The sequence below is a fragment of the Pogonomyrmex barbatus genome, unplaced genomic scaffold, assembly GCF_055798465.1.
Source record: "Pogonomyrmex barbatus isolate J1 unplaced genomic scaffold, ASM5579846v1 scaffold14, whole genome shotgun sequence".
NCBI classification, from domain to species: Eukaryota; Metazoa; Arthropoda; class Insecta; order Hymenoptera; family Formicidae; genus Pogonomyrmex; species Pogonomyrmex barbatus.
The window spans coordinates 6053830-6070154 of NW_028297110.1; the positions used below are offsets into that span (position 1 = coordinate 6053830).

The window sequence follows — 16325 nt, forward strand, 5'->3', positions numbered from 1 at the left end:
AATAATTGAGGACGGGAGAAAAAGAGACAAACAAAGGAGGAGGAGGAGGAAGAGGAGCGAGCGCGCTCTTCGAGGGACAGTGCGAAATAAGCGCGTGGTAAACGAGCGGGTAGAACGCCTTGGTGTGAAGAGGGAGAGAATGCGCCGAGAGGAAAGAGAGAAATCTATTTATTATTCTGCAGCGCGCGAGCTTCGTCAGGAACTGAGGTACGGCCAAACCGGGCACATATAAAACTAACGAGGACAACAAAAGTGCGCGTATGAAGACTGAATTGGGAGGTCGCGCGCGCGGTTTGCCTTATTTACGATTTATTTTTCTCGATTAAATATCTTGAAATAGAAGAGCGAGAGATCCTTTCTCGACATGATGGAATTTTCGATGTATATCAATAATTCCATCATTCCTAAATTATGAAACGAGCGAAGAAAAAAAGAATCTTGATAAATTGATTCATGAGATGATATGGGAGATGATATCTTATCGGATGATTGATTATCTTATATTTAAAGAAAAGCTCGAATTTTTCTGTGTTATTTTTCGCATTTTTAGAAGCACGGGAAGAAACTGGTCGAAAAATAAATATATGATATCCGTATCATATATTTGAAATCCGTGAAATCTGTATCAATAATCACTTTACCGCAATGATCTTCCCTGGTCTATCTGAAATTTTCTGTCGTTTCAAATAATCGCCTGCAAAAACTATTATATGTGGAATATCGGATATGTGTATCACCATTTTCGATTCGCTTGAAATTAGACCGAACTATATGAAGACTATGGAATATGATATATGAAATCGATCGTAACTAGAATACGAGTAATGACGACGTGTAGACAGGAAAGGAGAAAGGGGGGGGGAGGGAAAGGGAGTGAGAAGTACAGGGTGACACGTGGAACGCCAAAAAGAGAGGAAAGTCGATTCGTGAGGGCGCCGAGGGTGGCAGGAACCGCGACGGTATAGGGTTTCGAAAAGGCACGGGAGAGAGGGAAGAGGGAAGGGGGAATAACGAGTGCCACAGCACCACCAGCCGTACTGCGGATATATGATTCATTCGGTGGCGCGTTACGAATGATAACTCATGCATATTGAACGGGACGACGGGGGGTCGGTGTTCCGTGATTCAGTCGGCGATGCACGCGTCGCAACGCAAGACGATGATGACGACGATGACGACGACGACGACGACGACGACGACGACGACGATGACGAGTTGGCAATCAACGGGAGAACGACGACGACGATAGCGAACGGTGATACACGCGGTGGTTAATGGGGGGGGGGGGGGTTGGCGGTGATTGTTGCGGTTCACGGGGTGACGACGATGACGGTGACTCGTATCTCTCGATGAATAAGAGCGCGAGCTCGGGGGAGCGCCCTTTTATCAGCGGGGAAGCGCTTTGGACCCCAAAGAGAAGAGAATCGGTGCGCGCTTCCGACTCGACGGCGTTGTTAATTAGGTCGAGCTCGACGACGACGACGACGGCAACGATGATGACGATCCGGGCGAGCGAACGAGCGAGCGAGTAACGAACAAAAACCAATTTCGACTTAGTTCCCCGCGAAATTTCGACTCGGGAACCTTCCCCGCTAAATGATAATATTTGGTTGCGTGTTCTCTCGTCTCTCGCGCTCCCGTTTCTCTTCTCTTCTCTTCCTCTCTCTCTCTCTCTCTCTTTCTCCCTCCCTCTCTCCCCTCCTCTCTCCGTCTTTCTCGCTTGCGCTTGCACATGTTTCCTCTCTCGACCTTTTCGGTAATTTCCTGGTTCTCGCTGCTGCGGAAGCTGCCGCCGCTGCTGATGCATAGGATACACGGAGGAACGAATTCGCCGTGTGAATAAACGCGCCCGAATTTTCCGCGGATAACTTCGTCGTGCCGCCGTCTTCCGCTTCGAATTTTGAACGAGTCCTCCTCCTCGTCGTCGTCCATATAAGAAATCGTTTTCTTCCTTGGCGCAGCTTGAATTTTGAGACTCTGCGCAAAATCGCGAATGTAATATGAAAAACACACCCCTTTTCTTTTGAGAATATCTTTTTAAAAAATTATCAAACGCTACTTTATTAAGAATATATAATTATATGTACAGGATGTCCCTCTTAATGTAAGTGAAAATATCTCCGGTATTTAATAAAAGAAAATGTTATTTCTAAAAGTTTATAAAAGTATAAACGGGGACATATTTTTATTAAAAGAAATTTATTTCTAGATGGAAGTGCTCAGATCACATGAAAGTCATCTATTTTTTAAATAAAACTTCATATTTTTAGGTGTTTTAATCGAGAGATGCAGATTTTCTTCCTCCACAAAAAACCGATTATAAAGTTACGCTAAAATAGTTTAGACATTATTTTATATTTTATTCTGACATATTTTGGTATAAAGAATAAAATATTCATCTGATAAAATATTTATTGTTGATAAATATTTATTGTTTATTATTTTAACATGTTTATATACACACAATAATGAATTAAATCGATAAATCGATAATTTTTTAAATATAATAAATACAATAAATAATTATGATTGCATAGATTGTTAAAATCACCTGAACAACTGTCCAGCTACTCTAATAAAGTATACCTTTTGTCAATTATTTTCAGGTGCCTTTCCGAAAATATTTCCATAAAAATCGTAAAAGTCGATGGTTTTTGCGATATTTCAAGATTCCTGATATGAAAAGCTTCGCACTTTTTGATTCCTCAAAAAGGACAAAAAGGAACGGGTCAGTGCGAATAAATATCGCGCACAGTATTTTTTGATCGTTTCTTTCGCCTGCCGTTGAAATTTCACCTGCGCGAACTTCCGCCGAGAGCCGCGAATGATAATATTTTCGGCCGTGCTCGGTTTTCGCAATGAGATTCGCGAGTAACTTCGAATTTCTCGATAATAACGGAATATATGGGGGAGGATTCTTTTCCGAACAATGCACCCGGCATACATAAATAACCGTGGTATACACTTTTTTCCGCTCGCGCTTTACCCGAGCGGGGTTTATTCAGGATCCCGACGTGGGGGACGCCTCTGAAAATTTCGGGAAACTTTCCCGGCTTGAGCGAACTTGGAGTCGCTCATCTTTTTTTCTCAGGTGAGCGAACAAAAAAAATCAGTTAATATTTTGCCGTGTATTCACGTCACGTACTCAGTCACGCTAGAGAAGCTTACGGTTTATCCGTTAAAAAATAACGTGTACGATATTTCATCGAAGCTGCGAGAGAGAGTTCGATGGGAGGGGGAGGAGGGGGTTGTCAGAGCGAGAGAGAAAAGAGGGGAATTTTTCAAAACGTGAGTTAAACCTACATGGCTCAACGAGACGATTGTTTCGCAAAGGAAATTGCTTTTTTTCGCAATTTCACGAAACGCATACGACTGGCGATCGATAATATCTCCGTTCTAGAGAGATCATCTGACCCGTTTCACGTTAAAATTAGAAAAGTTTATTTGGCGAGATCAACTGATTGACAATCGACCAATGTCGCCGATGCGATCTCTCCGTAACGAAGCATTTACATGAAAAACAAATAAATCGCTTACTTCCATTAGAATGCGACGCGCGACATCAAATAAAAACGAATTTTCCGAAATACGAGGGCTTCGCTATTTTTACACTCTTGTTAATAAACAATGAAATTTGATTTTCCGTATGCGTTGTTTTTTTATATTTTCCGGAAATAACAGAAGCTTCGATTACAATGAAGCGGGAAATGTGCGAAGGAAAAAAACACAATGGCGGATGGCGGCGCGTCGCTGTCGATCCCATCGCGTGTACGATCGTCTTCTCTCCTCTGCGGTGTATAAAACGTCCGTTTTGCAGTTAATAAGCGTCGCCTTGACGCCCGTAAGCTCCTCAATAAAAGTCTTTAGACCTGTGACGTCCTTAATTAAGTCGACGACGACGACAAAGAATGGCTAGGAGCGGCTGGGGAGAGGCTGGGCTTCTCGCGATACTTTTTCACCCGACTCGTTACTATAATGAATCCAACCGTGATCCCATATTAATTGGCGACTCGCTGCAGCGCGACGTTAGCGTGGAGAGAAAAATAAAAGACCATAGCGGAACCGTAAAGATCAAGTGGCGGTCGCGCGAGGAGGAGGAAGAAAGGAAAGATGAGGGGGGCGGTGGGCAAACGAAAAAAGGAAAAAAAAAGAAAAAAAATACAAGGAAAGGTGCTCTTTTATGCGAGGAGAAGTTGCGCTTTTAATCCTACGTAGATTTTCGTGCTCGGCAGCGAGAGACGTCGTATAAAAAGAACGACGATGGGAAAAGAGGGAAAATTAGAAAGAACGAAGGAGAAGAGGAAGAAGAGGCGGGGTGGGTGAACGAAGAACACTGTGTATTCAATACGACGGTTGGAAAAAGAGAGAACTGCGTTGGGAGAGGAAGAGGGGCTGCTTTACGAGAGTCGAATGCGTACGGACGCAACTGCCGTTTCTAATGCCGCGTAATTCCTCGCGGTTATTTACGTTGATTAATAAAGAAGCGCCGGGAAAGCGAAATTAGCGGAGAGAATCCTATCGCGTTCGTCTGCTCATCCATCCATCGAAATTGGGGGGGGGGGGGGGAGATTGCGATTGGATCCTGCGTTTTATGATGCTCGACGTTACTCGGGAGGATTCCGCCACGAAAATGGCTCACTCACATGTTCCGCATTGCTACCGCGCGAGCACAGGAAACAGAGAATGTTCTAATCTGCATTTATCTTATCCCCTGAAGTTTATTGGTAGCTCGGAAATATATCGGGAAAAGAGATTGAAATTATTCTGATATCACGTGACAATGAAGCTTCACGTTGTTCATTTTATTTGCAAAGTAATAAATGTTTTCGGAACTGAACGCCGCTGCCGACGTGTGTCCAGATTGCGTTCGTCGTACCGGAGATAAAACGCGGAAACAAGGGGATAACAGACGAATAAGAGCTGCAGGTTGGCACACAAGAGAAACGCACAAAAGCAAGTCTGGCAGTCGAGCGAGGATTTCGAACCTGGTTGAGTGTAACTTGCTGAGTCGCGTGCAAGACGATTAGAAGAGAAATACGGAAAATTGAAAGGACGGATGGTCGTAGAGAAGGAGAGAGAAGGGGGTCGGGAGGGAAGGAAAGGGATTCTTTGAACGATATCCATATTGTAAGTCGTCGCGAGAAGCCCGGGTCCCGAGAACCCCGAAGCTCACGAATGTGGCATTGATATTCCGCGGGAGAGTTTTGAAGACGGGGTGGAAATAGCGGCGATGCGGCGGTCCAAGGCGGGTCCGCAAAAATAAAAGTGCCTTTTCATGTCAGAGTACGGGAATAAAAGATGTCCCGTTTCCTTCCGCGAGAATAGCTCGCCGACCTCTGGCCGGCGCATTGGATACCGTTGCAACAGCACTCAGGGCCTTGTAACATCATGAGGATGGTAGGGGGAAACGGAGGGAATGGTGCTGAAAATGTATAGAGATATTGTTAAGGTGCATCGCGGCGATTGAAACGTTGACAATGCTGTTACGTTTATTTTTTAAAAATGAGAGAAGGGAGAAAATACACGGAGAAAACTGATACTCTGAAACAAAACTCAGACTAGGGGCTATCAATCCGTGGAATCATAGGGCGGTCGGAACGATCAATCGCAAACATACTGTAAAAATCGGGATTGCTTCGTAACGATGATGTGACAGGAAAAACATAATTCTTTCGAGGGATATTTTATAAAGAATAGCGAGCGTGCGCGCGCGCGCGCGCGCGCGCGCGCGTGTGTGTGTGTGTGTGTGTGTGTGTGTGTGGAAATAAATTTCATAGACTTCACGGTATAATTTAAAGTTTAATAAATTGAAAATGAAGAACGTCTCTCCGAAAGTCGCGCTCTTTAAAGTTGAAGAAGCTACGGAATCTGCTGTCGCGGGGAGGCGAAAAGGAAGTGCAAGATTGAGACGGTCATGCCGGTACATTAATTCCTAATACCCGGCAGGAGCATTAAAGAAAAAAGAGGAGACGGAAGAAGAGAAAGACGGGGTGAAACAGGGAAGAAAAAGAAACTACGGCGGAAAGGTCAAACGATTCTTAAGAGCGCCCTTTCGACGCAGAGTGCGAGAACGTCTGGCCACGCAACGCAGATTTAATACCCCCGTAATTCTCCGTGGTTACATAAGGCGATTAAAACGTAAGAAAAAAACATAGAGAGAGAGAGAGAGAGAGAGAGAGAGAGAGAGAGAGAGAGAGAGAGAGAGAGAGAGAGAGAGAGAGAGAGAGAGAGAGAGAGCAGACGATGGAACAAACGGAAGCGGTGGCGAGAGATCCTCTTGTCGCCGAGTATTCGGCGAAATGGCGGAACGGGTCAACGGAGAATTACGTAAAATGCGATCCTTCGCGAGCAGAAGCGCGGGCAAATTCCGATTGATTTAACCGCGAACGGCCACATTAATTCTGCGCGCTGCGTAAGACGTGGAAAAATCGAACATAACGCGGCATCAGAGAGAGAAAGAGAGAGAGAGAGAGAGAGAGAGAGAGAGAGAGAGAGAGAGAGAGGAGGGGGGAGAGAGAGAGAGAGAGAGAGAGAGAGAGACTCCCGCGGACAGCGAAAAGGTAATTTGATGAAATATCGCGGGTCTTCGGGCGCTGCACGCCGCAGGCAGACGACGCGGAAAGTCGCATTAATTTAGAAGCGATTGTAATGTCGGCACGGGAGCAAAGATTATATAGCGACGATTGAGCAACTTTGCTCAATCGTCGCTATATATACGTGTACATATATGTGTATATTCGCTCGCTCGCCGTGCCTCCTTTTTTCTTAATTATTACGACGACGACAACGATCACTTACGACGATCACTTAAAAGCCTTAAATATTTCGCAAATTGTCACTAATATCATTAATATACTCGCATACAGTAAACTTTTATTTATCTTTTTAATCACCGTTACGCAACCTGCGCTCATGTCATGTTGTCCAAGCTATCATTATTCTTCTTATCGACTGAAAATTATCCTCGTTTTTATTGGGAGCTCGCGGCTCAATTTATAATCTGTTTTCATCATTTTTAAACGAGCTTTACTCTCATCTTCCTCCCTCGTTACATAAAGTGATTTCGCTCGATCTTCAAACGGGCTTGCTTTTTCAGCGATAAGCGCGCATTTATACTTAAAGAGTAATTGAAAGAATAATCTCGTCTGTATTTTTTATGAAACCGCGCTTTCGCTTGCAGGTTTATTTTTCTTTTCTCTTCCTTTCCTCTCTTTTTTCCTCTCGGGGCAGAGTGCGGAAAATCTTTCTTCCTTTTGCAAACTAAAAATCCAGCCACTTCATCGTCACGTACAAAATTACAGTTAATTTTTATCAGCCTTCGAACCGCCGTGAAAATTTCGCGAGCTTGGCGAATCGAAGAGTATTGAAGGGGAAGCACAGATTGCGAAAGTTTTTCGAAACATTCGACCCACATTCTTCGTTGCTACTGAAACGCAGGGCACACAGACATCGCATTCGCCGCCGTATCGCGCAACGTAACTATTTCTTAGCGAGAGGAGCAAACTGGGGTCTCGAGGAATTATTACTTCACTTGTACCTACCTTTTCTTGCGCGCGCGCGCGTGCACCCCAACTCGTCCACCTTCGCAAACGCGAATGTCGTGGGATTTCATACGTCACACGCGGAGGATCGAAATTTTTCTCGTTACCGTCCTTCCTTGTTAGGTCGCCCGCGGTATCCCGCGGTCATTTTTTAACGGCACTCTCAACCACGTTAATTTTCGCAACGAGCCTCAACGACGAAGCGCGCAACGGCCATAAATAAAGCAGCGAAACGGTGCGCCGTGTATTCGGAATTCCGGAAAAGGGAGACTGAATAGGCCAGGGGAGAGAGGAAGGGAAAGGAGAGGGGGAGGGGGAGGAGGAGGAGAGGGCCTCTTAGGAGAGACAGGAGGAAGGGAGTTGATGCGAACGCTCTCCGGGGAGGGCAATTCCGGGGATGTCAAGTACCACCATCAGTCTCTTGCCTTGAAGTATTCCTGTCTTCGAGTGTATCTCTCCACGCGAGCAGTCGTAATTCAGTTACTCTTGCCTGTAATTGTTGTATACTCGGAGGACTCAATTTTCGAAACCCGCAGCCGCGTCGCAGGTATTTAACCATTAAAACGCGTCGTTTAATTTGTCGCGTCATGCCACTCGCGATATTGCATTACGCGTTAAAACCCGTAGATGTCTGGTAATATCCTACAAATATCTCACAATAAGATCGGGTTACATTCAAGAGACGAGATATCGCGAGTCTCTCTGCCCTTTTCTTTGCTTGTTGCTTGTAACATTTATTTTTGTCTCCACTTTTTTCCCCCGTCTGGGAAGAGAAAAATATTGAAGATTGTTGATCCGCATTACTTTTCTTTTTATTTCTAATAATCAGGCTTAGTAAGAGGATAATGAACATTACAAAGATATTAGGTGTACAAAAAAGTTCTGAGCTTTAGATTACAACTGAAATAACAATTTAAATTTTATATATCTTCCCGACCTTTTGCGGTTTTAAAGCGTTGACATTTGGCCTTCTAAAATGCCATACGGTTTAGCGTTTGATGCACGTAACCTCAAAAATCAGTAGTGTTCACGATGGCAATAACAAAAGAGCATATTCGATTTTCCATTCACTTCGCGTTTCATCTGAAGAAAAATGCTGCTGAAGCCACTGCAATAATTTGTGCTGCATATGGAGAGAACGCTGTAAGTCACACTACATGTAAAAGATGGTATCAAAAATTTCGCCAAGGAGATTTCAGTCTTGAAGATGAACCGCGTGCTGGACACCCTCAAAAGATTGAAATGGACGAATTGCACTGCTGGATATAAACTCTGTGCAAACTGAAAAGGAGCTTGCAGAACAGCTTGGCGTTACGCAGCAAACCATTTCCGTACGTTTACATACGATGGGAAAGGTTCAGAAGGAAGGCAGATGGGTTCCGCATGAATTGTCCGAAGACAACAAAAATCGTCGGCGTGACACTGCACTCACTTTGCTTTCAAAGTTCCGAAAAAAAGATTTTCTGCACAAAATCATTACAGGCGATGAAAAGTGGATTCTTTATGATAACTCTAAACGTAGAAAATCATGGGTTGACCCTGGTCAACCTTCGACATCGACGCCAAAACCCAATATCCACGCCAAGAAGGTTTTGCTCTATATCTGGTGGGATTGGAAAGGTGTGTTGTATTACGAGTTGTTACAACCGGGTGAAACAACGGCAGACCGCTACCAACAACAATTGACCAATTTGAGCGATGCATTAGAAGAAAAAAGACCATTTACTGGCCAAGGACGTCGTAAAGTGATTTTGCTTCATGACAATGTTCGACCACATGTTGCGAAAGCGACTCAGGACCATATCTTTGCTTTAGGCTGGGAACTTCTCCCGCGCGCGGCGTATAGCCCAGACATGGCGCCTTCCGATTACTACCTATTCCGGTCGCTGCAGCATCATTTGGCTGATACACATTTCGTGAGATTTGAAGAGAAATGCGAAAATGCATTGATGACTTTATCGCTTCGAAGCCGGTGAGCTTCTATCGTCAAGGAATTCGCAAGCTATCCGAAAGATGGCAAAAGGTCGTTGATGCAAACGTGGAATATTTCGCTGATTAATATATTTTTGTTTGTTTTTGAATAAAGATTGAATTTTATAAAAAAAAGCTCAGAACTTTTTTGTACACCTAATACTTAGGATGTAAACGTTTCCACCGTGGAATTTTTAATTAACGCAACTTTTCATATTATTGCGAGCTCTAAGACATAACGGTGGCTATTGTTACAGACTACATTACGTCGACGAAGCCGAACGTCGGCGCTCTCTGTAAGTGTTATTTCATTCGGCAGTTACTCCGTGAAATATCGACCGTATATGTCGTGCGAACAATAGAAAGAATGGGTTTAAAAACGGATCAAAGTTTGTATATCTGCGCGCGTGCGCCGACGCTAGGGCAAATTCACGAATAACAAATAGGTGGTGAAACGCCGTTCGCCTTCACAAATTGAGAAGTACAATATGAAATGTAATAGAACTCGCTTTTCGTTCCATCTCTCTCTATATCTATTTAACGCCGTCATTTTACTCGAATAAAAATAGAATAAAAATTTATTCGCGAACAATGCCGGAGTCGGGCGCGTGTGGTTACGAAGGTACGTCGAATCTCTCGCGTTTTTACGAATTTTTTAGATTCCTGGCTGAGAGCAGAGAGAAGGAGAGAGAGAGGGGGGGAGAGAGAGAGAGAGAGAGAGAGAGAGAGGGAGAGAGCGGTTAGTATTGGAGTTTCGATACGGTCAGCACCGCGGCGATCCTCGATAATAGGGTTAAATCGGCGGAAATTTATGGACGCTGACCCTTCTATGTACGATTCATCCTCCAGAGAAATAAACAAAGAAGACAGAGAAAGAGAGAGAGAGAAGGGCGGCAGCGTCGGTGGCGGCGGACGCGCGATCAAATTCATTATGTTCGCATATTTTATGCAGCGGGAGACCAAAGTTTACGTTAAATTAACCATCCGTGTTACACGGGCTGATTGCGAAATGCGATGAGGAGGAAAGGACGAAATCGCTCGATATTGGATCGTTAAAAGGCAATTTGTTAAAGCCGGTCCTTTCTCGATGTAGCCGTAACACGCAAAGCTTTCTTTTTCTCCTCCTTCCCCGAAAAAGGGTAAGGGTAGGAATAGAAACTCGTGTCACCCGTCAACGTCGCGTTGAGTTATGCGATGTAAAAGTAAATGTATTACACCGTGCATCTCGGCATACTTAAGGATAATTTCCTGCGAGATTTCTTTATATCTCTATTCTTGTATAACAGCATACTAAGATATTACTCGAATAAACCCAAACATACCCAAGAGAGCGACTCGAGAGTGACGTCTGCGATTTAATTTGACAGCTGCGTTAATAATAATGATTATAATTTTGATAATTATATTATAGATCTCTTCCCCTCTCCCCTGTCAAATTGACCGATATTCATTAGAAATTCATTAATTAGAATATGACGTTAGGATAGAATGTAATAAGTGACGGTATATTACTTCTCGAAAATAGTCGGATCACGCCGAGATGTCGCTGTCATTTAATTTTGAGAGTTACGTTCCGCAATGTGAAATTATACGAATACGTCGAAACAGGCCTGACAAAGTGTTGATATAATTCATACGGACAAAAAGAGATTGAGAGAAAGAAAGAGAGAGAGAGAGAGAGAGAGAGAGAGAGAGAGAGAGAGAGGAGGGAGAGAAAGAGAAAGAGAACGCGCATTATTTTATATTAAATCAAGGCAACGTAGCGGAGGCGAGAATGCCGGAAAAAAAATGACGAATCGTATTCCCGTATCCCCGGATATTAAAGGCCGGGGCTTCATCGTAGCCCCGGCAGTTTTATAATAAAATAACAGGCGCGGGGGACATTTATTAAGGAAGTTGCTCGACATCACGACGCTGCGAGGCGTTCGCATGAAAAAGCCACGACGCGAATAAGCAAGCCCAATGGATTTTCTGCGCGCGCGCGCGCGCGTTGTGTGTGTGTGTGTGTGTGTGTGTGTGTGTGTGTGTGTGTCTAGACGTAACAGTTACATAAATTTATAAGTCTATTTAAACATCGAATTCGTGCGGTTTCTATCTTGATAACAATATGAATTATAAAGACATTTCTCTTGGTTAACAGTATGCATTATAAAGGCATTTTCCTTTAGTCTACCATCTGCTTCAGTGGGACGAATTATTTAGATGATGTGAACGTTAAACATACCTGTCACCACTTGGAAGCGAAAAATTAAGCTTTGCGAGAGCGCGGATAATTCTGAAATATAGAAAGCGTAATGCAATCAATTATCGTTTACGATTGGAATAGATTCCTGCCGACGAAAAACCGATAATGCCGTTAGTGCGAATCGTATTTGATTCTCGTTTAACGCGGAAATATCATTCGAGACAATTGCATTAGCTCTGACGCCGCAAATTAGCGGTTCAACTATTGGTCAACTATTCCGGGAACGAAGGAAAGGAATACGAGAAAATCATCAGAGGCCTGATCTAATTCAACTCTCGCCTATTATTTATTCATACTATTAAAAAAGTTTACGTGAGGCAACATGCATACACGATATAAACAATATACTTACTTAATTAATTTCGCAAACTTTATTTCTGTGCGTTCTGAAATTTTATTTTCACTTCGATTTAGCCACAACACGGCGGCTTCTGCGGGCGGGTCTGGCGTAAAAGTTTCGTTTTAAATGGAGCGTGACGTCGCAGGCCGAAAAAAAAAGGACGATATGGTGTCGACATAGCGCGGTCCTCGGTACGCACTTCCTTTGTACAGGTAAATACGGCGTGGACACGCGTGAGAATTCGCCCGTTTGTTTTGACGAACAACGCGATCCATCGGCTGCCACATTTTATCCGCGTCACGCATCGCCACATCATCGTAACACGACTGCATTTCGCTAATGGTAAAATGGTCTTCTTTCCCGGAGAAGATTCCGAAAAGGAAACGTGCGTAGATGAATTGAAAAATGGCTCTTTAATCCACATCACCATTGTCGTCTACGCGTTTACGAGAGAAAGAGGCGTCTTCCCTTCTGTGACTTATTAGTTAAATTAACTTGAATCCTCGTAATTCAATTTAATAGAATTTTCAATTCTATAAACGCTCCCTTGGTTTTTCCGTGCTATTGTCCTACTTGCAGGAAAATATGGTCAACCTGCCGGAAGCTATAAGCCAGTTTCCTCGTTTTCGCAATGCGCGGACGTAACGAAGCGCAGGAATTATTTCTTATCCCTTGTCGTTCCAGAAATTGCACGACGCGGTCATGGGCACCGAGACACGGTCTTCCACGGTTCTCCCCATGGAGTCGGGAGGGGGGGGGGGGAAAGTCCGCTTGAGAAATATCACTTCATTATAATTTTCAGAACTCTTGTTATAGAGGTAGGAAATTTTACTGTACACTATTAGCAGGATAATTGAAATAATCATGAGAAGAAGCAAGAAAATCAGGGGAAAAATTCCGGCGACGGCCATGCCCGCACTTATTCCCTGCGCTTATCCTTTGTACTCATCCCTTGTACTTATCCTCTGTCCACCGTAAAGGCGGCAATCAAAAGTACATTTTCACTTAACCCGTTGTATTAGAAATTCCAAGCCGGTGCTTTGAAGCGGTTTCGCGCTCGTATCATTGACGTCTCTTCCATTAAAATGTGTGCGATGACTCAGAAGCCACTATATTGTCGTTCTACGTTAAATTCGAAAAAAAAATTTCATTATTTGAGTCCCACAATTATACGTATTGAGATTCAGAATCATAAACGTTACGAATTTATCAATCTAAAAAAGAAATCAGTTTAAAAAAAAAAAAAAGAAACACGTAACAAATTTCTCTGATATTCGCTCAACAAAATCCATTAATATTTCTTTTTTCTTTCAAAATATTGGAAAAATATGAAACTTATAGTTTCGTTTGAAAATATCATTCGTTAACCAATATTCCTATATCAGAATATCTTATACCCTAGTAAAATGTTCTATATTTTTCGTCCGATAATACTCGATAATACTCGAGAAATATCTGATCGCGCGAGGTGTAACGCCGTTATACGAAATAAACATTTAATTCGCCTTACTCGCGAACAAGAGCTCGTGTCAAGAAATTAATACCTTGTTTATAAACGTCGTAGACGTCGTCGTCGTTCGCGACAACCACCTGTTTACCTGACGTTATCGTCATCATCCTCCTACCCTCGTCGACGCGTTCGCCACAGATTCTCTCTCCCTCTTTGTCCCCTCCTCTCTCTCTCTCTTTCTCTATCTATTTCTGTCCTACAAGCAAACGGTGGGTTTCGTGGATAAAATAATTTATATACTATTCTCGCGAAATATTCTCGGTGATTCGAATCCGTTTGAGCATCCTCGGAAAAGAGAGAGACGCACGTCGCGCGCGTCTTCTTAGTCGCCCTCGTTGCCGCGGCTTCCTTCGCGGCTCCTTTGATCTCCTCTCCCTCTTTGAGTGACGTCACTCGAATGTCGCGCATCTCGCAAAAGGGGATCGCGATCTTCCTGAGTCGCGTGCTCGACGAATTTCATCGTTTATTCTCGTCGGAGGGAATCTCATGATCCATCATATTATTTTGGAACATTTGAATGCGCCGCTATCACGAGAAAATCGCGCGAGTCAAAGCAGCAATGCTGTTGTGACTGTTGTTCTCATAGTTGTTTAAAATGCACATAGCGAAAGATATACCTTTGATTAAAGTAAATTTTCGGTTTTAGAATCAACGCAATCACAAAACGACCAAACGAAAAAAAATGGCAGGTGAAAAATATAAATCATATTAATCTGAAACTTGATTTTTTATTCTCTTTATTTGTGAAGTTTAAATAGCGAATATTTTATTACCATCAAAATGTTTTAAAAATGTTGACTATACTAGATTAACAAAAATAATTTTCACACGAAAAAAGGGAGTTAATTGAAAAGTCTGATGGATTAGCAGTATAAGAATTTTTTTTATAAATTATAAGTTAATCAAAATTTAAGAAATAAAATTGATAATGAAAATAGTAATAATAACAAAATAATAGTAATAATCAAAATTAAAAAATTTAGGAAAATTATTCGTGAAACAGAGAGAAAAACTTGGATAATAAATTTTAATAAATTGAAAGAAATTAATATATTTTTATACCAATTTCTTTAAATTTATGAAAAAATAAATTAGAATGTAGTAAATTCTGAGTGCTCCCTAATATATCTTATTCTCTTTCAATATTTTAATTACGAACTTGCTATTATTCCTTCAACTGATGTCTGTTCTCAACAATAGAATTAAATGTTCCACAAAAACAGCTGCGAAAACTGTTACTCCAATTACCCGTGTCTAATTTAATTTCCTTAAGCAAGATCTTCCTGTTGAAAACCCGTTGTCTCGCATTCGCGTAACATTCAACACAAGCGTATACTCTCATGCGCCTTTTCTCCGATCTCCGCATTTACCTCCCGCGTCTGTGTGTGTGTGTTGCAGAAACAAATGGCCTGAGGATGCTGAACCTGATAGTGCCGCAGCACGTGGTGCTCGGGCAAAATATAAGCCTCGAGTGCAACTTTAATCTGGACGGCGAGAAGCTGTACTCGGTCAAGTGGTACAAGGATGGCAACGAGTTCTACCGATTCGTACCCCAGGAGAAGCCACCTGTTATGGTGTTCGTCCATCCCGGTGTCACGACGAACGTAAAAACGCCACTTTAGTCTCTTTCTCTCACTTTTCTGCTCCATCCTCTTTTTTGCTTCTCAAATTAAATTTCAGTAATGAAAAATCGCGAGAAAACTCGAATTAAAGCCTGTAAGCCTCGTTTCGGAGATGCAAATTTTCATCGCATTAAAAATTAAGACTACGCAAAGACTTTTCTCATTCCGTGATAATTTTACGATAAACAAAATTGGAAGAATCTGATGTAAGAGTGGCATAAATCCATGTGATTTGTATCAAATGCGGATAGTCTTTGGCTAGATAGAATTTCGCGTCTGAAATCGAATACGACTTCTTGCGTGCGACGTCTACGTGCAGTCCGATTGACCGTTGTAGATCACCTTAGATATGAATAGACGATTGAAGCTTCGAGAAAGGAGAGCTCTCGGAGAGCACACGGTGTTTTGATTCCGCACCGTTGCCAATAGAGTTCCCGGCGGAGACGGATTCCTCCTGGGAGTGGCGTCATGATTGACCTACTTTCAATCACGTACGAATTTAGATTCTTAAACGCGCGTCAATCACGAGGAACGAAAAATCCAAACTCTCTCCCGTATCCTTGGACGGAACTATTTTGCGTCCACCCTCATATTCGTATCGTTTAAAAATAAATCGCGCGTTCCACTGGCTCGGATATTTTTCCGATTGGAAAACAAATAGGAGAATAAAACGTAAACCAGTTCGGGAATACGACCATGCGATCGACAACGCGAAACTCGCTACGCGCGCGAATCTACCATGCACCGATAGTAATAAAAACAGATGCAAGCTTGGCAACAATAAAAATCGTAGACGTCGCGTTTACGAAATTCCATTTTGAAGTTTCGTCGTCGCGCGTGCGCGCACGCGAGAGAGAGAGAGAGAGAGAGAGAGAGAGAGAGAGAGAGAGAGAGAGAGAGAGAGAGAGACGTTTGTGTGCCGTGGTCTCGTCAGAGACGCTTGTAAAAAGAGAGAACCTCGCTTCCGTACCTAGATAAATAGGTATCGCATAGAGGAGCTGCGGCTTTCCCCCAAAATTCCTGTCTTGGATGTACGCGGCTTCCAAAATGGCTTTCCATTCACGTCAAGACGTCGGATTAATGTTGCATTACGCGC

At 43.0% G+C, this 16325-nt stretch overlaps 1 protein-coding gene across 4 annotated transcripts in view; it reads left to right on the forward strand.

The window, feature by feature from the left end:
• The window catches only part of LOC105428206 (uncharacterized), a 158604-nt gene that overhangs the window by 132378 nt on the left and 9901 nt on the right, over positions 1-16325 (forward strand). For all 4 annotated transcript variants that reach the window (XM_089073123.1, XM_089073126.1, XM_089073124.1 and 1 more), the window contains one exon: positions 15006-15211. In XM_089073123.1, coding sequence (XP_088929249.1) covers positions 15006-15211 — 206 coding nt within the window. The remainder of the gene's footprint in view (positions 1-15005; positions 15212-16325) is intronic.